Raw genomic sequence first — 23,856 nt, 5'->3', positions numbered from 1 at the left:
GTTATGCCTCTCTCATGATACAAGCTGTTGTACGAGGATGTCAAGCAAGAATGCAACTGCTTGAGGAGGTTAGAAAGGAGCAAGAGAAAGTACACAATAGCGCTGTTAAGATCCAGTCACAGGTTAGAATACACTTGGCAAAGAAAAAAGTAGACAGTGTGAAAAAAGAAAAATATATAACTTATATCCAAGCATTCATTCGAAGGTTTTTGGCAGAATCCAGCTTCCGGCTTCATAATGAAGGCAAAAGGAAAGAGAAACAGAGGAATTTGACGATGGTGACATTATTGGAGAACTGTCCTTCGATCATGACATGCTCGCAAACTACGATGAAGAAGAACCACAAAAGCAATGTGAGAAAGAACAAGAAACCTCATCCACCCTTAATGAGACAGATATAGAGCTTGAAAAGAAGAGAGCGGACGCAGCTATCAAAATTCAAACTCAAATACGGTCGTTCTTGGCAAGAAAAAAAGCTTCCGTTGTGGCCCAAGCCAAGAAGCGATTGTTTGAGCAAGAATTAGAACAAGAACGAAGGGAGTATGAAAAAGCTAAAGAGGAACGAAAGAAATTGAAACTTGAAACAGCTGCTCTTAACATTCAAGCTCTGTGGAGAGCATTTTCCATAAGGAGAGACACTTCTCAGTTGAAGAAACAGCACGATGCCGCTGTCAAGATTCAATGCATGGTTAGACAAAGATTGTCTCGTGTCAGGGCGGAAAGAGCCAAGAAACAAAAACAGGCCGAGCTGGAGAAATTTTTGGAAGAGGAAAGAAAGATGTATGCTGATCTATTGAATTCACTTTAAGCAACATTTCCATATTATTAAATAATTTGTTGTTTAATGTATTTATTCTTGTTTTTGAGCAGCCTTTTCCTTCAAAGCCTTGAGGGTTCCCTTCTTGGCATACTTGGTGTTAGTCTTCCATGGACGGTAGATACCCTTGCTTGTGGACTTTCTTTCCTTTCTTGGCTTCTTGATACCATTTCTATGGTTCTTCTTGCTTTCGTGTTGTCCAGTGTGGTTCTTTGACTTGGCCATCTATGTGTTGAGAGTGTCAATACCGACAGTGAGAGAGAAAATTACGTACTTGTTATGCTATTTTTTTTCAACGAAATTTTTTCATCTTTAGGTCAACCGAGTTTGGGACTTTACAATGCCTAATGTATCTTGTCTATCCATCATAGTAGTTAAAATGTTCAAACCATCGTTGTTAGAATATAGATTTACAACAATAACACTTTCAGAGTGTAAACCACATTTTCCACCTCAGTGCCACTTCACAGGTTCCGATTTCTTCGCTTGCAGCTGGGAAGGGATGATGTCGGAAGTGACAATACACCAACAAAAAAAATGAGCGCCAAGAAAAAGCAAGAGAAGAACCAGGAAACCATTCGCAAGCTGTCTCTCCTCAACGATAACAAGGAATGTATGGACTGCGTTGTAAAGGGAACTCCTTACGTCATCATGGACTTTGGAATTTTCGTTTGTACCTTCTGCTCTGGAATACAGTAAGTAATGACATCACCGATACAGGGAGATGATAACTATTGCTTGTTTTTGATCATCATCACCACTTATTCTCCTTATTTTTCCAATGATAATTCATCGAATGGGTTGTGCTTGTATTTTTATTATTTTCTGAATGCTCTTGTTGTTCATTAAATCATTACACTCATCATCACACTTTAACAACCGATAGCCGTAATTTCAACTTCAAGGCTAAAGGTATTTCCATGACTAACTTTGAAGACAAGGATGTAGAGTTTTTTGAAACACACGGAAACAAAGTTGCTCAAGCCACATGGAGAGCAAAATGGGATCCAACCAAGTTCCCAAAACCAAAGAGTACTGATGAGAAAGGAATCAAGGACTTTATTGAAAAAACTTATGTAAAAAAGCAATGGTATGATGCTAGCGGAAGTGTGTCAGCAAGCAAACCATCATCATCTGTTGAAGAAGTGCCTGTCCAACCCATTGAAAATATTATTCCAAATCCACAAAAAGTTGAAGTTACAAGATCGAATCCTGTGAAACCACAACCACAATCCACGGATCTATTTTCGTTTGATGAACCAAAACCAGTTCAAACTGCTACAAAACCAAGTACAAATACCAATGCAGGAGGATTAGATAATTTCTTCTCAACTCCATCAAATACTACTCAAAATAATAGTTTTGGCAATGATGATAACTGGGGCTTCCCTTCAAATCAATCTCAAACAACAACAAGTGCTCAACCATCCAAACCAACTATTAATGTTGATGATTTATTTGCTGGGTTTAGCAATCCACAACCTCCACAACAACAACAACAATGGGGAGGAAATCAACAACAACAATGGGGCAACCAACCACCTCAAAATCAGCCATGGGGTGGTGGGCAACAACAGTGGGGAGGTCAGTCTCAACATCAACCTTGGGGAGGAATGCCACAACAAAATCAGTGGGGAAATCAACCTCAAAACCAACCATGGGGCGGTGGACAACAGCAATGGGGTAACCAACCACCTCAAAATCAGCAATGGGGAGGTCAACAATGGGTTGGAAATCAACAACAATGGGGAAATCAGGCACCCTCAATGAATCAACCACCACAATGGGGTAGTCAATCTCCACCACAATGGGGAGGAAATCAACCACCCCAAAAGAGAAATCTCCAAGACTCTCCACCACCAAATAGAGATCCATTCAGCGGCTTGACAGGATTTGGAAATACTCAAAATAATAGACCAAGCAGCAATCCACCTCCTTCCAACAACAACCCATTCGATTTTTAATTTAAAATATTCTAGAACAGATTTTCTTCATGTTACTTGTTTTATGTACAATTTAATGTTATTTTTCAAATGATTTAGTTTTGAAGTAAAGTTGCAGACATCAAAGAACTAGACCAAACTGTCTTTTAAATGAAAGAGTCTCTTTCTGCTCCAAAGGTTGCAAACAGATCGACCGTGTGACTTTCACATGATGTAATTGCACTTATCCTTAATGAATCATGTGATCGTGATAAGTATTGGCATTTAAAAGATGACTTTAGGTAACCAATTCGTCCAACATGTCACTTGTCACATGATTCAAAAAACCACAAAATAAAAAAATGCTCAAGAACATCTTTCTCAAAATCTATTCATCCAAACTCGAACCCACCAAACAAACACAATTTTTAAAACTTCTTCTTAACCCCAAAAACAAAGATGATTACCATGAAGGATGTGTTGCTTTGTATTCCATCATGACTTCCGAACAAGGATATACTTCATTCTTTGAATTTATTCAAAACTACATCAAGAATATGGTGAGCTCGAATTCTCCTCGTTCACCAACCTCCTCTGATAATGATGGAGGTGGTAGTGGCAGTGGTTCTAATAGTAACAGTGGACGAGTTTCACATCGAACAGCAACTTCAACATTTCCTATTGTGAGAAAACGATTTCAACAATTATCCATCAGTGAATATACATTTGTGGCCATGATGAATGATTTGAGACCAAATTCAGTCATGGCTACTACTCCCACTACTACCACTAGTAATAGTGTGAATCATCATGCAATAATATCATCGCCACCCATTCCACAACAATCTTTTAATCAGAGTCATCAGAATGGTGGTATTCTTCATCAAGTGATGAATCACCATAATAATTCCATCACTTCATCCACCCTACTAAAATCCACACCATCCACACAACAACAACAACAACAATATTCAACAGGTTCCAACATTCATCGTGACTCATCAACATTGAATAATGTCTCTCCCCATCATCATGTCACACCTCCAAATGGCGCTCCGACAAGTCATCCAGTCACCACCACCACCACTATCACAACAACAGCAATACCAAATGGAGTACATTCATTATCCTCGTCAATGACAACCACATCAACAACACCTTTGACATCATCCAACCTTCATCATCATCACCACAACAACAACAATGGCATGATTAATCACCACCAACCTTCCACTTCCACTGGTAATGATGTCCTTGACATGACAAGTGGCAACAGTGATCTCGAAAATGATGATGACTATTACATTTTGTCATTTGATGAATATCAATTATTAGATTTATTTGACATTTTAGATGTGAAAGGAAAAGGAACCATTACCGTTGAGAGTGTTTATATGTTTTTATGCTTGTTTGTGTGTCGAGAAGGAAAATTATTAACAAAATTTTTATATCAATTTGGTGGATTTGTTTATGATGTGTTTTGTGGTGGAGATAGCCAAATGCAACAAATCGAAGATTCTCAATTTCAAACCTATCATCATAACCACTCGAGTCCCAATAAGTCTGGAATTAGAGGTTCTCTTTTATCCTCCAATTCGAATCACAACACTTCATCCAACAGTATTTTATCAACAGATCAAAAGTTGAATGGATCTCATTCAAATCTCTTAGAAGGCATGTCAGAAGAGGAGGAATCCGATTATTATAATGATTTTGAGCAATGGTCACAACATGAAGATCTTGATTTAGGTTATTATTCAAACAAGAGAAATGATTTTTTAAAACTTGCCATGTTGATCGGCTTTGATGACATGTCCATTGTGAATCATGTGAACGAATTACAAAATTTGATTTTAAAGAATCGAGCTCAAAAATCAAAACAGATCAATATTGTTCCATCTCTGAAGAGAGAGGACTTTATGTTCATTTACTACTCAGTATTCAAAGAATTTGACAATCCAAACACACGAAGTTCTAGCTCTTCATCAGGCAATGGAGTCATTAAGCGAAAGAAGAGAAATCTCAAGAAAATTCCTCAAAATAATTAACACAAGGACAATTTTGTAAAGGTATTAACGAATGTATATCTTGAAAAGAGAACAAACAGTTTTCGGAACCATACGAATTGAGAATGGTGAGCACGCATTGCTTTCCAAGCGAAAAGAGGACTTGGTGTAAATATTGTGACATTGTGATCACTATTTTTGTGTAAACTAACAATCAAATCCAACACACCAAGGTACTTCCGAATTAAACTACTCGTCTCTAATTGAAAAACATCCACATGATTGAAACACTTTTCTCGTTCACACCTTATTTTGAATTCTCTCACACCATTCCAAGTGGCAATATGATTTGGATGATCAGAAATTCCTCTCTCATCAAATGTGAGAATTGTTGAAATGTTAAATTTTTGAACAAACTTGTAGACAAGTTGCGCAATCAATTCAGTATTCCACGTTTGTCTCATTCCATCTTTCAGTTCATCATGATCTACAATCACAATTTTGTTATTTTCAGATCTGATTAGGTCACTTAAAGATTTAACAAGAGAGAGAGAAGAGTCAGAGTTGGAATTGCAAACTCCTAATTCAATACAGCTCCTTTCTAGTTCTCGAATTCTTTCCTGCCCTAATCCTAACACATTTCCTGTTGATAGACACAAGATATGAATTGGAATATTTTGTTCAACAAGTGATACAATGATTGGTGTGAAAAACATGGCTTCATCGTCTGGATGTGAAATGATAATTCCAACTCTTTTTTCAGGGGCATTGTGCTCGTTTTTGGAATCATCTTCTAAATGAATACTGTTGGTGTTTTTGTCCTCCTCTAGTTGTGTCGTTTGACTGTTATTGATCATTTTCAAAATAGTTTCTTTTGCAAATTTCCTTTTCATCAAATAGAGAATGTAAATAAAGAGACCAACATTGAACAATATGAGAAAGACTTTGATAAACCATAACCAGTTGTTCAGATCCGAGTATTTGAAATCGGAATATTCCGAATGATGGAAATCTCTAGATTGAGATGAAACAGCTTTTAATTGTTTATAGAGGGCATATAATTTTCTATTTACATCAATGTTGCCATTAGAATTTTGCAATGCTTCTTGTCCTTCCATTTTGTTGGACAGAGTAGTTATGAATAAAGAGTGCTTGTATAGAATTGGATTTGATGACGATCAATAAATCCAAAAATAATATTAATGCTTATTTTTTCTCTTCGTTGCTTCCTTCTTTTGTGGTGCTACTATCGGACGATGAAGAAGGATGATTGCCTGTTAAAGCACTTTCAACTTGTTCGTAGGCTTCTCCGACCAATGTGGAAACATTACTAGAAAGCCATGAATATGCACTAGAGAGGGTTGATGTTGTTGTTTGCATGGTCTGTTGTAATTTCTGTTTTGCTTCTTCCGAAGTTAAGTAATGATAGGCCTCTTCTGTCTTCTCAGCAGCTACTTTGTAGGCCTCTTCTGTCTTCTCAGCAGCTACTTTGTAGGCCTCTTCTGTCTTCTCAGCAGCTACTTTATAGGCTTCAACAGTTTTATTCTTGATTTGATCTAGAATTTCCTCAACTTTTTCTGTGGATGGAAGGTGATGAGTATTAGTGGAGTGTTGTTGTTGCTGTGATTGCTCTGTGTTTGGAGAAGTTGTGGTGTTGTTAACATTCTCCGTTGAATTGTTATTCGAGCTCATGCTGATGATGGAATAAACGTTTTTTTTGTTGGTGTCGAACGAAAGTGAATGAATGAAGCCTTTTTAAGGCTGAACTTGATGTTGATTGGACCACCCAAATAATATTGAGTAATTCAAAAGGATAGAAGGATGGAATTTAGAGACAAGGAGGATGATGATGAAGAGGAACAACACGTTGTATCAACAACAACAACAACAACACCACCGATGCAACTCTCTTTGCATCGACAATAAGAAGCAAAAAATGACAAATCCAGCCCCCAAATACTTTGACAGAACAAAACTCTTCCGTCCAGGCAGATTCGACTTGGATACAGGAAAATCAAAGATTGGTCTTGCTATTTCAATTTTCGGATTACTCTATGGTGCTAATATGCTTTTTAATGGGGCTATTAAACCACTTTATTATAAACACTTCAAGCCTTCAACAGAGCAATATGTACAATGTAGGTTTTTTTATGATGGTGATGGGGTTCAGAAAGAGATGATGAAACTCTTTCCGATTTTATTATTATTATTAATGAATTGGATGAATGCACTCATTGATTTATAAATCACATGGCATCATGATGATGAAAAATTTAAATTGAACACATTTAATCACAATGAACAGTCATGAAGGAAGAATGGTCAGGAAAGCACTAAATTATTGAAAATTAAATTGAGTACAACACTGCTACACCTATGACTGCTCATCATTGTATTGGAGTAAATTGTTATTCACGTGGTCATTTATCATGCATCCAATTGTCTCTCAATAATCTAGGTACATCATCTCGATACACGTAACTTCTTGAAAATGTCTTGCATCTGTGGTTGACGAATAGACGCGTCACCTCACCACATCCAACACATTGCTTCTTCTGTCAAACAAAAAAATGAAAGTAGTCTTCCTGTATCGGATTGGATGTATTGCTCTTGTATTGTTTCAATTCATGATCGTCGTCTACTATGTTGTGATTAGACGATCGGGTCTTTCTTCCAATTCAACACTTCACAAAGTTTTTATACCGAGTTATTTCAATGAAACATTAAATGTTGCACAAGTCGTTGAACACTCGAGGAATGGACCTCCTCCGATTGCCTTTGAACGCATGTTGTATCGATATCAACAATATCATGACTCAGTACTCTCATCCTATGTATTCACACCGAATTGTTTTTCACAGAATGTAGCATTGAATGGAGAGTTGTTTTTAAAAACTCCACAATTTGTTGTTTTTAAAGCACACATGTATAGTGGATATGGAAATATCATTATGGGTCTATTTTCTACATTATTATATGCCTTACTAAGTAATAGAGTATTATTAGTGAATTGGGAAGGAGGAGAAGTGGGATGTCATGCCTCACTGTCACAACTATTGAAAAATCCAACATTCTTGTCTCATGAACTCTTTTGGAATTATGGACAAGTGAAACAAAAATCCATTGAAAAAGGATGTCCACTCGATCGATGGACATTTATTGAAAAAAATTGGCTGCATTTAGAAAGTACCGTCTATCACGATCGTTCAAAACCAGGTTATCGTTATTTCAAATGTTGTAAAGGTTTTGCTCAAATATTACCAACAAGTATTTATCACAAAGAAAATGAAAAATTTAATCAAATCAATTCCAAAGACTTTATTGAAATTGAAGCAGCACAGTATTTTGCTCCAACGCTGTATGCTGACAATGATGTATATTATCAATTATTTTCAAAATTAGAAACCAAAGATAAGGATTGGGAGTTGCGTCCTAAACTTTATCAAATTAATATTTTCAGCAAATTAGCTCCACTTTTATTCGAACCCATTGATTTGATACAACAGAAAGTAGATCACTTTCGAACCACCATGCTCAAAGACAAGACCAATCATCCAGAATCAACATTTTTATTAGGCATTCAAATCAGAAAGAATGAACAAGAATATTTATTTCACAACACTCCTGTGAATATTTATTGGGAGTGTGCCAAGCAACGTATTACTGAGATTAGTACTTTTGAAAAGTATAAGAAAGTGATTGTATTTCTCACCAGTGATTACACGCCTGCATTTGATGAAGCAAAACAATTCTTTGAGGAGCTTCAAGTTCCTGGACTCACCATTCATTTGGTCTATCTTCCTCAAAATATTCCAAAATCTCGTTCAGTAGAAGCAGTTCAACATGCTTTAATTGATTTGTACTTGATGATGGGTTCTGATGATTTGATTGTGAGTGAAAAATCAACGTATGGACACATCATTCACGGTACTGCAGGAATTTCACCTCTCGTAGTGAGAAAGGAAGGAAGATTTGCCAAGAATCCTGCATGTGTTCGAGCTCAAAACTCAGAACCATGGTTTCATCTTCGTTTCAGAAGTGAGCTTGAAAAATGTTAACTTTGACAAGCTTTGGAATGACTTCTCGATAAATACGATGAATTTTGAACATCTCCTAAACTCAATGAGATGCTCTCACCTAGGTCCAGAAAGCATAACGTACGACACAATCATCACAACAAATAGGCTTTAACCTCACACATCTCTTCCACACACAACTGTTAATAATTTGAAACTCATTTGAATATACTAAAAACAACGCGAAATGATGGATGTTTGGTATATTTATACTTGTGTTAATCATTTTCAATCGATTGAGCATTCAAACGATCAGACACGCTTTTAGAGCTCTCTAAAGCAAGTCTGGATGCTCTTAAACCTTTCTTGATTGATGTCTCAATGGAATCTCCACAAAACCTTGAGAATATGAACGCACCACTAAAATTATCGCCACAACCAGTCACATTGGCGTTAGGTTCAGACAAATGAGGGCGTTTCGGAAGAGCAGCATAGGATTGTATGGTCACTCTCCCGTTTATAAGGGTGGCATGTTTAACACCTTGTGGTCCCTAAGAAAGTATTAACAAGTTGCATGTCCATGTGATCATACTTACTTGAGTTAAAAGAACATGGCTTACTTTTGCTTTTGTGAGCAAAATTTGAAGGCACTCTTCAACACTTATTTCATTCTTATTAATTGTCCTTCCTAAAAAACATTCCACAATACTGAATATTTCGTGTTCGTTTGGCTTGATAAAAGTGACGAGTGGTAAGAGACCAGCAAGTACAGCATGTTTTGATTTTGGAACGGATGTAGGATCCAAATACAATTCTGCTTGTGTATTTTCAATAATTCTTCCAATATTATTCATGGCCTCTACCGATGAATTACTATCTAAAAATATTAATGGAGCTCGTTTTTCCTTAATCATGTGTGATAGGGTATTCGTAATATGCTTTGTGGTGTTGACGTCTGTCAAAATAGACATATCTGCAACAGCTGCCACCAGTTCGCCAGTGTCATCCATAAGGCAATTGTAAATGGCAGTTCTATTATTTCTGTTGAGCAGAATGGTTTTTTCAGGTTGTTGAACTCTCAAATCTTTTCTAATGTGTTCTTTCAGAGAATGTCCAAAGGCATCCAATCCAACCGATGTTATAAAATTTAGAGGAAGATGTTTCGCGTCCAAGCTTGAGGATAGTAAACGAGAGATCACTTCACAAACATTACGAGCTACACCTCCATTACTGAGAGTAATTTTTCCAGGATTAGATGTTTTTAGAATCAGTTTAGCACCTTCCATAGGTGTACATGTTACGTCCATGACAGAACCACCAATCGCTATGATTTCTCTTTTGGGTGATGACAAAACAGAAGATACACGAGAAAGTAATGACGATTTGTGGTCACTTGGATGTCTTTCGTTCGTATCATCTAGATCTACTACAGCATGACTAGATAAGCCACTCCAATATTTATTCTTTGTTGTGATAAATTTACATGTTCTATTAAAATAAAGTGTTCATGTATAAATATCTTTAAATACTTACGTTCATTTGCTGAATCTTGCTTAGTTCAACAGCAATTTGTGCACCAACACGAGCATTGTTCAATATCAATTCAATATTGGCTCTAAGGCTGTCACCTTGTGTAAGTTCGTTGATACGCTGCAATAAGAATGGAGTCACGTCTTTTCCTTTGATGTTTTTTTGTTTTGCTTCCAAAAGGCCTTGTTCTATCGCCTTGTTTAACTGAGCAGACTTTGCTTCCAAACGTTCAGGAATTGGTACTGCAATCAGTACACCAGAATTAAGACCAAGTTGAAGGTTAGCACTAACTAATTTCGCACACTCTAAAGGAGAATCTAATCTACATTGTGACTTGCATCCACTTTTCGAGGTAAAAAATGCAGGAAATTCATCCGTTTGATATGAGGCTACTGTAACTCCTTGTGTTTCCAAGTATTCAAGAGTTCTTGGAATATCTAATATTGATTTCACTCCAGCTGAGACAACACATGTTGGAGTTCGACCTAACAAAAATTGAAAGTATTTCAGAGTTCATTATTCCTAATTTCGAACAAAACATACCTAATTCTGTCAAGTCTGTGCTAATATCCATTGGATCAACCTCGTTAGTCGATAGTACGCGATGAACACCGCCAATACCACCAGTCACAAACACATGAATACCGAATCTGTGTGCTAACAACATGGTTGCACTGACTGTTGTTGCTCCATGAGATTTTTGACTGCATACAAGAGCGACATCTCGTCTGGAGCATTTAGTTATCTTCTTTTCTTGTCCTAATTTACCAAATCGATCTAATTCTTGCTCGTTAATTCCTACATGAATTATTCCATCCAAAATACAAATGGTGGCTGGGATTGCTCCGTTCTTTCTAATTTGATCTTCAACTTGTTTGGCTGTTTCTACGTTCTTTGGATATGGCATTCCATGGCTAATAATGGTTGACTCAAGTGCTACAACAGGCTTATTTTGAGCAAGAGCATCCTTTACATCGGGATGAATTTTAGCCTTTACCAAATAATCATCCCAAGAATTCTTCGAGGCTGATGATTGGCCACCACTAACAGAAACAATATTTGAAGCATGTTCATTGGTACTATTGTTGGTGCTTGAAGAAATGGCATTTGCTAATTGATGAACACGAGAGGAAAGCAAATGATCTCGGATGGAAAAGAGTCTTCTTTGCGAGTTGTTGTTGAGCATTTTTCTTGAAATTCCTAAAACGTTCTTCATCCTTGACTCTGAATCGATGAGAAGGGAAATAAATGGCATTGAGAGAGTTTCATTGTTCAACAACGATTGAAGAGGGCAATTCCATGCAATTCATCATTGGAGTGGTTGGAAAGAATCCAAATCTTGTTTTTGAAATTCCATTCGACACTTCTATTGTTCTAAACAAAAATCTTTTCAAAAAAATGGCAGAACATAAAGTCTTATCGGAAGGTCTCTCAATATTCAGCAAAGTGGTATGTTTCTCTCCGAATTCGATGAATATGTGTTGTTCGATCAAAGGTTGTACATGATAATGGATTTTCCTAAATTTTTGAAATGAAAAACGTTTTTGATGATGATATTTTATTCCGATGAATGATTGTGTGATTTCATCATTGATTGTTCATGTGGGATTGTGAAAATTATTACTGAACTGTGGCGATCATGACATGTTCGTAGGTGGGATGGTCCTATTTTGCAGCATGGTCTCTATCTTTTTATCCACAGGGTATGTAGCATGAATTAATGATAGGATGAATCATTTCACTCAACTCATTAAAGTTTTTCTGAACTGGTGGACAAAGAGTGTTGTTGGATTGAGTTTTGATTTTTTAATGTTGAACATTATTGGTCACTCATCATACATGGTTTTTAACAGCGTTCTGTTTTGGAATCCTGAATTGGAACAACAATACCGAATTTATCATGGAAAAGCGGATGTGCAAATTAATGATGTTGTCTTTAGTATTCATGCAGTGACATTGACAGCGATCACTATTTTTCAAACCTTAATTTATGAACGAGGAGGTCAAACTCTTTCAGTTTTGGCTAGGTCTATAGCACTCACAATCATGCTGTCGATTTGTGTGGCTGTATTTTTGGCTCTTGGCCATAGAATCATGTGGGTGGATTTTTTGAAATATTTAGGAATTGTGAAATTGTAGGTTTAGAACTTGTATTCATCATTATTATAATTTTTATTTCTTAAGGACTATTACGACTATTAAGGTATGAATTTTAGAATTTAAAGTTCATAATTTAAGCAATGACATGAAACTATGATGAATATAGTATGTGCCGCAAGCATTCATCAACTGGAAGAGAAAGCTAACAGTTGGTTGGAGTATTGGCAACATCTTATTAGACTTTTCTGGTGGAGTTCTCTCAATATTTCAAATGGTAATTGATGGAATCAACACAGGTGACTGGAGCCCATTCTATGGTGACTTTGTAAAAACTGGACTTGGATTTTTATCCATTGGATTTGACATCGTATTTATAGTTCAACACTACATCTTGTACAGGAAAAACAATCAAAAGTATTATGCAGAACTGAAAAAACAGCCATCCGTATGGGCTGATGTTTGGGCAACCCTTAGCACCAAGTTTAAATTTTTGAGATTCCGAAGGAAAGATGCTTATTCTGTTCTTGAAGAAGAAGTCCATCCCGAGAGTAAAACGGTCGATGAATCTAATCCACTCATTTCTGATGGAGTCTATTACGACAACAAGACATCCATGAATATTCAAATCCGACTCTAATAATAGTTTTCCTCTGTCCTATTATACAAAATCAAATAATTTCATTGATATCATATTGTGGTCAACACTTTGATTTGAATTACTGCTCTTCAAAGTTAATGTACCATTCAAACGATGAGGTATTTTGATGTTCCCTCAGTTGGACATTTCAAATGCCATCGAGAGTACATTTTAACCATCATTACAGAAAATGAAATTCGGCATTCCCGTTCCCCTCTATCACCCATTCTGTAACTACAAACTGTTTTAATCCTTCATTCAAGCTCAATCCATGGTAATATATGTTATCGCTCCCATGTCTTTTGATGAGCATTAATGTTTTTTTACGGAACGTTCGTTGCGGTTGTCGACGGGTGGCTTCGGTTAAGAAAAGAGTATTAACAATACATAAAATGTAAATCAGAGTAGCAGCATCAAGTGATATTTACAACCACAACGACTCGAATATGAAACTCATAGTCGAAATACTCTCAAAGCTCGTTGAGAGCAATAAATCACAGAAACTTCAAAAGCTGTCACTTTTTGAAAACTCTCTCGTAAAACTCAATAGAAAAAAGAGCACGACAACCATTGATACTGCTGACTGCTGTCAACATCTATCGTTGTAGCTACCGTTGAATAGAGCTTCACATCACTGTGCGCATCACCACCACAACTACTGCCTTCTATTTATCTCTTATATTTGTTTCATCGTCACGCACTTCTTTCCATCAACCCTAGCTTGTTGAACAGTCCTTCACTTGTTGAATCATTTATCAACTTTTTGTCACTTCCAGCAACAACAGCAACCCTTGTCAACCCATCATCACCATGAGTTCTCTTCTTACCAACTTTACCAATAATCCTCTTCAATACTTTTTAAATAATAACCCAAATATCTCCTTGTGTCAGCAAGCTGGTAATCCATTCTTTACGACTTCATCTCAACCCAATAACTCACTAACCTCGAACCAAATGACCACTGGAAGTATCAATACTCCATGCAACGCTCAAACAAGTGTATTTGATCCCTCTACAGCAGCCAATCTTGCTTCTTTAGTCGGAAACGTGACCCTACCTTCCCAATCGGTATCCACATCATCCTTTAATAATGAATGGATGAATCAACTCTTACATCAAATAGATCAATCTCTTGACATTCTCTCCAATAATTTGATACGTGATATTGAGTGTATCGCCATGGAAAGTGGCTCTCAGCTCAAGAAGAGAAAATTCTCTGAAGAATTCGAAGAGGACTCTCAATGCCAAAATGAACTCTTGAGCAATGAGGCGTTGGAACTTCAACAACTTCAAGAATGGATTCAAAGCAAAAAACGTAAGAAGAACAACTCTCAAGGAAAGAAAGAAATACTTAAAGAATTTCTCATGCTCAACAAGAACAATCCCTATCCGACTGAAAGACAAAAAGAGATTTTTATGAAAGAACTTGACTATGATAAGAAACAACTCAACAATTGGTTCATTAATGCACGAAAGAGATATTTAAGAAAGAAGGTTGCTTATACCCCTCCTGATATTAGAAATAAGAATGAATTTGATTCCATTTTGGAGAATAAGGTGAGACAAAGCATGATGACGAATGGCAACCCTCAAGTTCATACCGAATGAAGGACACCCAGCATTTCCAAGCCACAATTTAACAAATGTAAATAATATACAGTTGGGTTTCCACTAAACAAGATTAAACACTTGAATGTACATAACATAAAAATTCAACAAACAAACACTTTTCTCAACCAATATAAATAACGAGTTGTTCTCTCGAGAGGAATTCCTTGGCGCCTTTTTTTGAAGAGAGCCTTCTCGTGGTTGAAGGAGGACAATGAAAAAACTTAAAAAAATGCAGACGTCCACCACAGAGCCCAACTTGGGCATCTTGACCACACTCATTCAAAACACAATGACACACGAAGCATCCGTGAGAATAAAAGGTAAGCTGAATATAATGTTATAGTAGCAAATGAAAATGACTCAATTCATGTTCAAACATTTGTTGTTGATGTTCGGAATGGTAATATTTATATTGGATGAATATGAATATCGGAATAATATAGCGGAGCAAGATTTGAAGGAGATGGAACGACAACCTTTTTATGTTGCTCTACTCTTGAGATATATTTCAGATGCTAGTATGAGAAGTGAACATCGTTTGATGGTTGTTGTGTTTTTGAAGAATTTGGTAAAGAAGGATTGGGATGTTAATTTGATATTGCGTCCTGAAGATAAAGAGTTGATTAAACAGGGAGTTGTAGAGTTATTATTTTCAACTTCTGACACCAAGATACAAGACGTACTTTCCGAAATCATCACAATTATTAGTGAATTTGATTTTTACAAAAATTGGACAAGCTTGCTTCCGGTAAGTCGTTCCTAATTAAGCTTGATGTTGTTTTAACCTTTGAATTCATAATATTTTGTATTTAGTATTTGGTGAATCAATTAAGAACAAATTCTTCAAATTTCGAAACTGTTAGAGGTGTTCTTTTTACTTGTCATTCACTCTTCAAAAAGTACAGAGAACAATCCAAGACTGATGAAATAGAAGATGAATTGATTTACATTATGAAAGAGTTTGCTGATCCAATGTTCCATACCTTCCAAGGATTTGTCTCATCTCTTTCTCAAACTACAAATGCCAACGACTTGAAACTAATTTTCACCTGCATTAATTTGCTACTCGAAATATTTTACTCATTGAACTGGGTTGACATTCCCGAATATTTCGAAGAGCATGTTGCAGAATACAGCTCCATGTTTAACACAATTTTAAATTATGACAATCCTGCCTTAGACAATAATTTAATTGAAGAGCCAGGATTATTAGATGAGGCAAAAAGACTAGTTTGCCAATCCATCAATCTTTACTTGGAAAAGTATGACGAAATATTCCTTCCATATGTGGAGATATTTGCAACAAGCGTTTGGCAACTTCTCTCCAAGTTGGATTCAAAGATGAAGTATGATGCTGTTGTTTCAAAGTCCATTGAATTTCTGACCTTGGTCAGTAGAAGTGAAAAATATGGCATCTTTAAGGATGCTTTGCCACAAATCTGTGACAACATTATTATCCCAAACATTTCTCTTCGTGAAGAAGATGAAATTATTTTTGCAGAAGAACCTATCGAATACATTAGAAGAGATATTGAGGGTTCTGACACAGAATCAAGAAGAAGGTCTGCTCAAGAACTAATCAAATGCCTTAGCATATACTATGAAAAGGAGATTGCCGACAATTTTATTCAAAAGATCCAAACTCTTTTACAAAAAAACGATTGGAAGAGTAGAGATGCTGCCATTTTCTTGGTCACATGCATTTCTGTCAAGGCCTCTATTCAAAGAAAGGGTGCCACTCTTGTTAGTCAATATGTTGATGTTATGAACTTTTTATCCACTCAAATAATTCCTCAATTACAGGCCAGTTCTCATCCCATCATTCAAGCTGATTCTATCAAATTTATTTGTACCTTCAGACAGCATCTTCCAAAAGACTCCTTCCCTGTTATATTCCCATTGACAATACAACTTTTATACTCATATGAACCAGTTGTCCAAACATATGCCGCTTGGTGCATTGAAAGACTGTTAGTGGTTAGAGAAGAGAATGGTAAACCAAGATTTACTCAACAAGATGTTTTTCCATTTGCTGAGAAATTATTACAAGGATTATTCCATGCTCTTGACAATACTGAAGAAAATGAATATGTCATGAAAGCTATTATGAGATCTACTGCTGTGCTAAAAGAGCAAATGAAACCAATTATGCCTGCATACATTTCCAAGATTACAGAAGTGTTAGGACAGGTTTGCAAGAATCCAAGTAACCCCAAGTTCAATCATTACCTATTCGAGTCCTATGCTACTGTTATCAAATTCAACAGAGACTACATCTCAGAATTTGAAGCTTCTCTATTCCCACCTTTCCAAACTATTCTCACAAGTGGTATTGAGGAATTTACACCCTATGTTTTCCAATTGATTTCTCAACTTTTATCTATTAGACAACCTCCACTTCCACAAACTTACGTGGGCCTATTCCCCAACTTTTTAAGTGCACATTTGTGGGAAAGTGAAGGAAATATTCCAGGACTTGTTGCCTATGTTGCTACTTTTATTACAAAGGCTCCACAAGAACTTGCCAAGAACAATCAATTGCAACAGGTTTTAGGACTTTTCCAATCATTGGTCATGTCTAAAACTAAAGATTATCATGGATTTAGAATTTTAGACAGCTTAATTTCAACTGTTCCCTATGATCAATTAAGCGTATATATGGTTGAAATTTTTAAAATATTGTTCACTAGACTTCAAAAGAAAAAGACTGGACAATTTGTGAGATGTCTCATTATTTTCTTCTCCAACTTTGTGGTGAAATACGGTGCAAAAGCGTTATTTCAAACAATGAACCAAATTCAGCAAGGTATTTTCTCTTCACTTGCAAAGGTAGTTTGGGAAAGCTCTTTAAAGACCATCTCTGGCAAAATTGAAAAGAAGGTGTGTGCTGTGGCTTTGACCCAAATCTTGTTCCAGAATTCTGATTTAATTCAAACTGCTGCAGATACTTGGAAGATGTTGCTGGATGAACTTGTTTCTTTCTTGGAAGGAGTTGACAAGGCAGAGGAAGAAGAAGAAGTTTTTGATGATGATGAAACGGTTCTCCACACAGAGAGAGGCTTGACAGGTGGATATAAGGTAACTTTCACAAAACTCAGCTTTGCTGCCATGGGAATTGAAGATCCTGTAAAAGAAGTTCAGAACAGTAAGCAGTATCTTGCTCACAACATTAGCAACTTTGTGTCACAACTTGACCCTCAGCAAGTTCAATTTGTCACTTCCCTGATTCGCTCCAATCCAACCAGTGCACAACGTCTCTACGAATATATGCAAAGTAATGGGCTAAATCCTTCTTTCTTACAATAAATTATGACACTATTTATTTACAACGAAAAGACACGATTGGTTAGTTATCTTCCTTGAATGCCTCAGAGAATGCCTCTCCAATTTTATCAATTATATTTGGAGTAGTCGTGGATCGATGGTGTTGTGCAAAAGCTAGCTGAGCTGCCTTTTTTTGAACCAAACAACTACCATAACATGCAGCCAAGATCTTCTCCTCGTGACTTAACTTGGTGGAAACCTCTTTTCTTTCCCAATTAGCCCAATAGGAGAAGGTTGCGATTAATCCAGTTAAAACATCTCCCTGTCCGCCACACCTTCTTGGAGATGGAGACAATATTTCACATTCTACATAATGATCTCCAATGGAAATAATATCAACAAGCCCTTTTCTTACAATACAAACGTTACCAAGCGCTTTGGAAACAAAGGTCAACTCTTCAAGCTCTGTCTTAAATTGAGACGATGAAACTTTTTCTGTGGAACTCTTATTGTAATAATCAATTACCTTTGAAAATAATCTCTGAAATTCCGCAGGATTTGGAGTAAGAATAACGTTTTGCTGTCCTTGAATCAATTCAGGCTTTTCTCCAATTAAAAACAGACCATCTCCATCTAGTACTAATGGCATATTTAGCTCGTTGCAATAACTAATAAACCATTCAGCTTGTTGAAGAATTTCTTTCGATCTTCCTAAGCCGGGACCCAACACCACACTATTAATTCTTCTAAATATACTTTCGTAAGTGTTTTTCATGAATTGTTTAAATTCATCATCTTGAGAAAATAACCGAGGAGTTTCACTGATCGTTCCATAATCTACACTTGATTTTTCATACATGAATGGGTACACAATCAACTCTGGAGAATAGGATTTAATCACACTGGCCAATTTCGAGCAAATTACAAAAGACAAATCAGCTCCACATTTCAACGCAGATATTGCTGAATAATAAGGAGCTCCAGTATATTCTTCACTTCCTCCGATAACCGCAATTCTTCCTGCTTGACCTTTATGGGCATGATGACTCAAAGGAGGAATTAAAAATTGTTTAAGCTGAGAAATGATCGCTCCACTTGATCGTTGCATTTTTTTTGAATTTCAAATCCTTTTTCTTTATAAAAACTTTTATGAAGAAGAATTGAAATTAAGGAATCAATTTCTTCATTCATTTAAACAAAGAAGAAGTAAAGATCTGAATTCAATAATGGGATAACGAAATCGTCCAAAACACTCACTCGATGACTAATTCCAGCAATAAAAAAAAATGACAATTCTTGTCCCTCCCATCAACTTTGGTTATGTTCAGGAGAATGTATTCCGATCTGGCCAACCAACATCAGTTAATTTTCCTCATCTAGCGACACTTAATTTAAAAACTATTATTTATTTAGCTCCAGATCAGCCTACACAAGAATTTGCAAATTTTGCTAAAGATCAGAATATAAATTTAATTCATTTAACGCAATCAACGAAAATGAAAAGCGGTAATTCGATATCACATACTGGAATGGCTCAATTAGGTTTAATTTCGGAAGAAATTGTTGTAGAAGCTTTGGAGGTAATTTTAAATAGAGACAATCTTCCATTAGCAATCATGTGTAATTTAGGACGACACAGAACTGGTACTGTTGTTGGATGTCTCCGAAAGATTCAGCGATGGAATTTGACCAGTATTCTGGATGAATACCGAAGATATGCTGGTTCTAAAGTGAGATTACAAAATGAGCAATTTATTGAATTATTTGACACGGATTTGGTTACGTTTAGAGATGATAAAAAGCCCGATTGGCTCTACTAGACTAGATTACAGCAACTTAATGAATCATCTACTTGTATTCGATGTAAGAACTGTAGTTGTTTTGATAACCTCAACATGAAGTTAATTTTGATTGGTTTGTGACCGTAGAGTGAGATTGCCATTCACTTCAACATAAAAAGAATCATCATTTACACGTACTTTACTATTAGAAACTGTAAATCATATTCAGCCATCTTCGTCATCCTAGACGCTTCATCGTTTTTCTTGAATGAAGAGTTCGTACAATAATAATTGTGAATGTTTTTCAGATTTGTTTGGCAAGCCTTCATGTTTTCCATAATAGTTCTTTAGACCCATCACAAGAAATGGAAAAGGCACTCATCGAATGAGAATCTATTATTCAGGCAAGGTTCTGATACTCAAAAGGAGAGTGTCGTGTGTCTCGTTTTCTTCCAAGACCTATCCATTGGTTAGTTGGTTGGTGGAGGTCTGTGTTCTTTGTGTTAAAAGAGCAATGAATAATAAGACACTGTACGGTCATTCGTTCGTGCCTAAAATTTCACTTCGTGAAGAATGTGGTTGTTATCTTTTTAGAACTTTCATCCCTCGCTTATTTGGGAAAACCCTCATTTTTTCATTTTCTCTTCCTCTGTCACGTGCCAAATGTCCATACAACAGCGCAAACGCTGATCTTCACGCTTGCCTTCAAAATGCTGTGTTTGCATTTAAAAGAATTTCGTACGTAAAAAAAACAAGTCACTTGTTCTCTGGAGGGTAAACAATAGTCACGCACTACCACTACCACTCACTCTTCTGCATACAAAACGAGCGAAATCAACGAGGGGGAAAATACACCCAACAGAGAGTGTGCATCGTTTTCAGAATCAAGCCTTGAAGTCAAGCCTTAACTTACTTGGATTGCTGTGTACCGTTTTCGTTCCTTCATTCTCGATCGAGGATTCTTCAACAACACCACAAACGACAGGATTGAAGCAAAGTACTTTGCAGTGATAGTAGTTATTGTTGTTGTCGATATTAGGGTCATATTCTAGTAGTGAAGTCGTAGTAGTAGTAGTTGTTATTACAAACATCTCCATAGCAATGATGAAACACCAACAGTTCAAAGGTCTCATCAATTACAAGCCTTCAGCATCAGAGAACCTTCAAACAACGACGACGACGTCCACCACCTCCACCACAACGAATGAAGACAACAAACAACGTATTGAGTTTGTTCACCACAAGCTCAACAAACATCTTTTGCAACAGGATGATCTTGTTCTCATCATTGTTCCAGAGGAATTTGAGATTTTGCAAGTGATTGATCCCATGCTTCATGGCAAGGTTGGACATATTGCCAGTCTCAGTAATGAGGATGATGATGAAACGGTTCAAGTCTCATTGGGCTCAAATTCCTTGAGAAGGCCAACCACGAATGGTGATCACCATGGAATGATGACCTTCTCTTCTTCATCGTCTTTATCGGGTACCCGATCCACTCCAATAGTTACTGTACCCAAATTTTGTGTTTGTTTGAAGGCTGATGTTTTCAATGAGAGAAAGGAGAAGTTTATGAGTCAGAGAAGAACGAACAGCAGTCATGAACACTACTCGGCTAGTATTAATGTGCAACACAAACATCACCATCATCATCATCAACGAACCATGATGAATCAATCTTCTTCCCCTTCGGTTTCAACAGATGATCTTTCCCAAAACACCGTCACCACCACTGCCACCACCATATCAATGGTTTCATCTCGAACTTCGAGTGATTCCACATCCTCTTCTTCCTCATCACCCACCACCACCACTCAAACACCCATGTATTCATTGGGACCAAAAATTCAATTCAATCTTCAAAACAGACAAAAGAGAGGAACAAGCTCTGCAACCACTCCCGTTTTCAATCATTCTCCCAGTTCATCTTTTCTTCACTCTTCAACAACAACGATAGGTGCTGTTGGTCAAACGTCATCATCATCATCATCGACGACGACACATCGAAGATTGTCTTCTGCCACCTCCAATTTATCATCATGCTTTCATCATTCACCAAGTATCTATTCTTCTCCTAACAAACCACTGAAACAAACCTCTCCAAAAAGGTCAGCTTTAAAACAACCACAATTTTTCATGGACGAAAGTGATGATTGCAAAGGATTGGCTGGCTCTGTTCCAAAGTTTATTAACAGCTACATGTTGACAGATACCGAAATTCCCAATGTTTATTCTGCCGACATTCCTAACCATCAAGATAACAAAGCTAATAGGGACGATATGGATTTGGATTCTTTAAACGAAATTATTGGTACTACTGTTTTTACTCACAAGAGAGAACGAGTATCGTAAAGCGACTTGTCGGAATCTCCTTCCTTCATCATTCATCAATAAACAATTCTCACATATTTGAATTGTTGAACCTGTTCTCCAACGAAAATAGAATTATTTGGCATTCTCTTTTGACCCTCGCAAAACACAAGAACCATGGTGGCCACACCCTCCGATAGAAAGATCCTCTCTATGGATCCCAATAAAAATTAAATATTGTTTATTGGCCCTTCGGTGCCTCAATACTTGTCATAAAACAACATTGGACTTCATTTTCGTTTAGATACTACTTCTGAATGTCGAATGTTTTTAACAGGATATATCAAATATTAACAGATTACATGCTTGTGTGGAGCAACTGTTAACATGGGTTGAGTCCATGATTCAAACAGAAGGCAAAAATAAAGCAGTGTTTTGTCTGTTAATGCATATGGTTTCGTTGGTTTGTAAGGTTGAGTCGTCAATTATTGTAAAAAGGTCATGAATAGGTATATATAGTGTTGATGGATATGATATGTTAATAATGATATGTATCGATTACCAGCATTGTCTTCAAAGTTCTAAGTCACAACAATTAATAATGTTGAAGGGCGGAGAGCAGTCTTGGATCCAGTATAAGGTGAGATGCTTCTTTCTTGTTCTTACATTCATTACACGTTTCTTATCGAATTGTTGATAGCACTGATCATCATAATACAAATATAGTATCTTGCCTTTTTGTCCATGATTAGTATGATTGTGAAGTTTGTTCTTTTGCTTTGTTTTTCTTTTTGGCTTGGCTTTGTCGGTGGATGATTGTTTTTTAGCTTGTGTGGTCCTTCTTGTTTTGCGAGGTTTGTTCTTTGGCTTGTATTCTTTTTCTTGTTTTGATGGAGTTGGTTGATTCAATGTTGATAATGTATTCTCATCTTTCTCAACTGGTGGATCGTTAGTTTTCTCAACTGATGGATTTTCTCTAAAGGTGATTGCGTCACATAGATGATGTTGTAAAGATTGTAACAAGTGATGCGAATGATCTAATGGCTTCCGTGCCTTTTCTTCACAATTTCTGTTCTTTTCATTTCGTATATATTCATTAAGTTTGGCGTTTAATTGTTTGAGGGTAGCTGAAATCTAATTCGCTTGTTGTTCAATTCTTTCCAAACGTCTTTCCAGGCCGTGGAGCATGCAAGAGTCAATTCTGATGTTCATCTTGCGGTATTTTTTAAGGGCTCGATCCCAATAAAAATGCAAGCAGACGATGATTGGAATGATCCTTTATTCCCAGCTTCGCAAGGAGGAGAGGACGAGACCCCAAGCAGAACGCTCATGTACATTGAAGGAAGGAATGGCTTTACTCGAATATTTGCCTCTTCTCCAACCAGGTCGACTGCTCGAGAGCAATCGTCCATTAAAATTCCATCCTTGAGAGCTCAGCTTAATGCACCAATGGATGACGCCGAAAGACCTTCCGAAGAGTTAGCCATTAATCATTCACCTGGACACTTTTCTCTCATTAGAGATCAAAAACAATTGAGTCCTTTTAGTGGTGATTCTTCATCCTCCATCACAAGAAAATCTCGTCGTTCTCTTCCCTATTCTAATCTTTCCTCACCTCGTCCATCCATGAACTCCACTTCTCCAAAAACCAACAACATCAAGGAAGACCTACATTCATCATCCTTTACAACTCTTGAAAAAGGCGCAAAAAATACAACCGCTTCAATTCTTCAGAATCCGCTGTTCTACAACAATCCAAACACAAACGAAATGAAGCTTCGTGGTACACCAACCTCACGAGAGAGCGACCTATTTGTGAAACCATCATCATCATCACCAATAGGGTTATATTTCGGAAATAC

At 36.8% G+C, this 23,856-nt stretch overlaps 15 protein-coding genes across 15 annotated transcripts in view; 11 read left to right on the top strand and 4 right to left on the bottom strand.

Annotated features, from left to right (window-relative positions):
- Nucleotides 1-313: 313 nt before the first annotated feature.
- FDP41_002786 (uncharacterized protein) lies at nucleotides 314-808 on the top strand (the record flags this gene model as incomplete). The annotated part of the gene is made up of 1 exon (XM_044706018.1): nucleotides 314-808. One exon carries the CDS (start codon nucleotides 314-316, stop codon nucleotides 806-808), a length of 495 nt encoding a protein of 164 aa, XP_044562984.1.
- A 546-nt stretch (nucleotides 809-1,354) lies between these two features.
- FDP41_002785 (uncharacterized protein) lies at nucleotides 1,355-2,781 on the top strand (the record flags this gene model as incomplete). Its single annotated transcript, XM_044706017.1, has 2 exons — nucleotides 1,355-1,512; nucleotides 1,704-2,781. The coding sequence occupies 2 exons, from the start codon at nucleotides 1,355-1,357 to the stop codon at nucleotides 2,779-2,781; spliced, it is 1,236 nt and encodes a 411-aa protein (XP_044562983.1).
- Nucleotides 2,782-3,101: 320 nt separating this feature from the next.
- Nucleotides 3,102-4,787, top strand: FDP41_002784 (uncharacterized protein; the record flags this gene model as incomplete). Its single annotated transcript, XM_044706016.1, has 1 exon — nucleotides 3,102-4,787. One exon carries the CDS (start codon nucleotides 3,102-3,104, stop codon nucleotides 4,785-4,787), a length of 1,686 nt encoding a protein of 561 aa, XP_044562982.1.
- Nucleotides 4,784-5,863, bottom strand: FDP41_002783 (uncharacterized protein; the record flags this gene model as incomplete). Its single annotated transcript, XM_044706015.1, has 1 exon — nucleotides 4,784-5,863. One exon carries the CDS (start codon nucleotides 5,861-5,863, stop codon nucleotides 4,784-4,786), a length of 1,080 nt encoding a protein of 359 aa, XP_044562981.1.
- An 88-nt stretch (nucleotides 5,864-5,951) lies between these two features.
- FDP41_002782 (uncharacterized protein) lies at nucleotides 5,952-6,437 on the bottom strand (the record flags this gene model as incomplete). Its single annotated transcript, XM_044706014.1, has 1 exon — nucleotides 5,952-6,437. The coding sequence occupies one exon, from the start codon at nucleotides 6,435-6,437 to the stop codon at nucleotides 5,952-5,954; it is 486 nt and encodes a 161-aa protein (XP_044562980.1).
- A 244-nt stretch (nucleotides 6,438-6,681) lies between these two features.
- On the top strand, nucleotides 6,682-7,082 carry FDP41_002781 (uncharacterized protein; the record flags this gene model as incomplete). The annotated part of the gene is made up of 2 exons (XM_044706013.1): nucleotides 6,682-6,883; nucleotides 7,051-7,082. The coding sequence occupies 2 exons, from the start codon at nucleotides 6,682-6,684 to the stop codon at nucleotides 7,080-7,082; spliced, it is 234 nt and encodes a 77-aa protein (XP_044562979.1).
- Nucleotides 7,083-7,315: 233 nt separating this feature from the next.
- FDP41_002780 (uncharacterized protein) lies at nucleotides 7,316-8,803 on the top strand (the record flags this gene model as incomplete). The annotated part of the gene is made up of 1 exon (XM_044706012.1): nucleotides 7,316-8,803. One exon carries the CDS (start codon nucleotides 7,316-7,318, stop codon nucleotides 8,801-8,803), a length of 1,488 nt encoding a protein of 495 aa, XP_044562978.1.
- A 236-nt stretch (nucleotides 8,804-9,039) lies between these two features.
- Nucleotides 9,040-11,477, bottom strand: FDP41_002779 (uncharacterized protein; the record flags this gene model as incomplete). The annotated part of the gene is made up of 4 exons (XM_044706010.1): nucleotides 9,040-9,312; nucleotides 9,358-10,224; nucleotides 10,295-10,776; nucleotides 10,835-11,477. The coding sequence occupies 4 exons, from the start codon at nucleotides 11,475-11,477 to the stop codon at nucleotides 9,040-9,042; spliced, it is 2,265 nt and encodes a 754-aa protein (XP_044562977.1).
- A 212-nt stretch (nucleotides 11,478-11,689) lies between these two features.
- FDP41_002778 (uncharacterized protein) lies at nucleotides 11,690-13,028 on the top strand (the record flags this gene model as incomplete). The annotated part of the gene is made up of 5 exons (XM_044706009.1): nucleotides 11,690-11,740; nucleotides 11,946-11,994; nucleotides 12,048-12,426; nucleotides 12,476-12,494; nucleotides 12,558-13,028. The coding sequence occupies 5 exons, from the start codon at nucleotides 11,690-11,692 to the stop codon at nucleotides 13,026-13,028; spliced, it is 969 nt and encodes a 322-aa protein (XP_044562976.1).
- Nucleotides 13,029-13,838: 810 nt separating this feature from the next.
- On the top strand, nucleotides 13,839-14,636 carry FDP41_002777 (uncharacterized protein; the record flags this gene model as incomplete). The annotated part of the gene is made up of 1 exon (XM_044706008.1): nucleotides 13,839-14,636. One exon carries the CDS (start codon nucleotides 13,839-13,841, stop codon nucleotides 14,634-14,636), a length of 798 nt encoding a protein of 265 aa, XP_044562975.1.
- Nucleotides 14,637-14,868: 232 nt separating this feature from the next.
- Nucleotides 14,869-17,945, top strand: FDP41_002776 (uncharacterized protein; the record flags this gene model as incomplete). Its single annotated transcript, XM_044706007.1, has 3 exons — nucleotides 14,869-14,959; nucleotides 15,083-15,387; nucleotides 15,453-17,945. 3 exons carry the CDS (start codon nucleotides 14,869-14,871, stop codon nucleotides 17,943-17,945), a joined length of 2,889 nt encoding a protein of 962 aa, XP_044562974.1.
- Nucleotides 17,946-17,985: 40 nt separating this feature from the next.
- On the bottom strand, nucleotides 17,986-19,011 carry FDP41_002775 (uncharacterized protein; the record flags this gene model as incomplete). Its single annotated transcript, XM_044706006.1, has 1 exon — nucleotides 17,986-19,011. One exon carries the CDS (start codon nucleotides 19,009-19,011, stop codon nucleotides 17,986-17,988), a length of 1,026 nt encoding a protein of 341 aa, XP_044562973.1.
- A 178-nt stretch (nucleotides 19,012-19,189) lies between these two features.
- Nucleotides 19,190-19,723, top strand: FDP41_002774 (uncharacterized protein; the record flags this gene model as incomplete). Its single annotated transcript, XM_044706005.1, has 1 exon — nucleotides 19,190-19,723. One exon carries the CDS (start codon nucleotides 19,190-19,192, stop codon nucleotides 19,721-19,723), a length of 534 nt encoding a protein of 177 aa, XP_044562972.1.
- A 1,062-nt stretch (nucleotides 19,724-20,785) lies between these two features.
- On the top strand, nucleotides 20,786-22,036 carry FDP41_002773 (uncharacterized protein; the record flags this gene model as incomplete). The annotated part of the gene is made up of 1 exon (XM_044706004.1): nucleotides 20,786-22,036. One exon carries the CDS (start codon nucleotides 20,786-20,788, stop codon nucleotides 22,034-22,036), a length of 1,251 nt encoding a protein of 416 aa, XP_044562971.1.
- A 1,206-nt stretch (nucleotides 22,037-23,242) lies between these two features.
- FDP41_002772 (uncharacterized protein) overlaps nucleotides 23,243-23,856 on the top strand; it is a gene marked incomplete at both ends in the record, with an annotated part of 684 nt that continues 70 nt past the window's right edge. The window contains one exon of the mRNA XM_044706003.1: nucleotides 23,243-23,856. This exon is cut by the window's right edge and continues 70 nt beyond it. Within this exon, the coding sequence (XP_044562970.1) occupies nucleotides 23,243-23,856 (614 nt within the window).

This window comes from Naegleria fowleri, assembly GCF_008403515.1.
Source record: "Naegleria fowleri strain ATCC 30894 chromosome Unknown tig30, whole genome shotgun sequence".
Classification (NCBI taxonomy): domain Eukaryota; phylum Heterolobosea; class Eutetramitea; order Acrasida; family Naegleriidae; genus Naegleria; species Naegleria fowleri.
The sequence above is the reverse complement of the archived record's forward strand: the minus strand, read 5'-3'. Positions and strand labels throughout refer to the sequence as shown.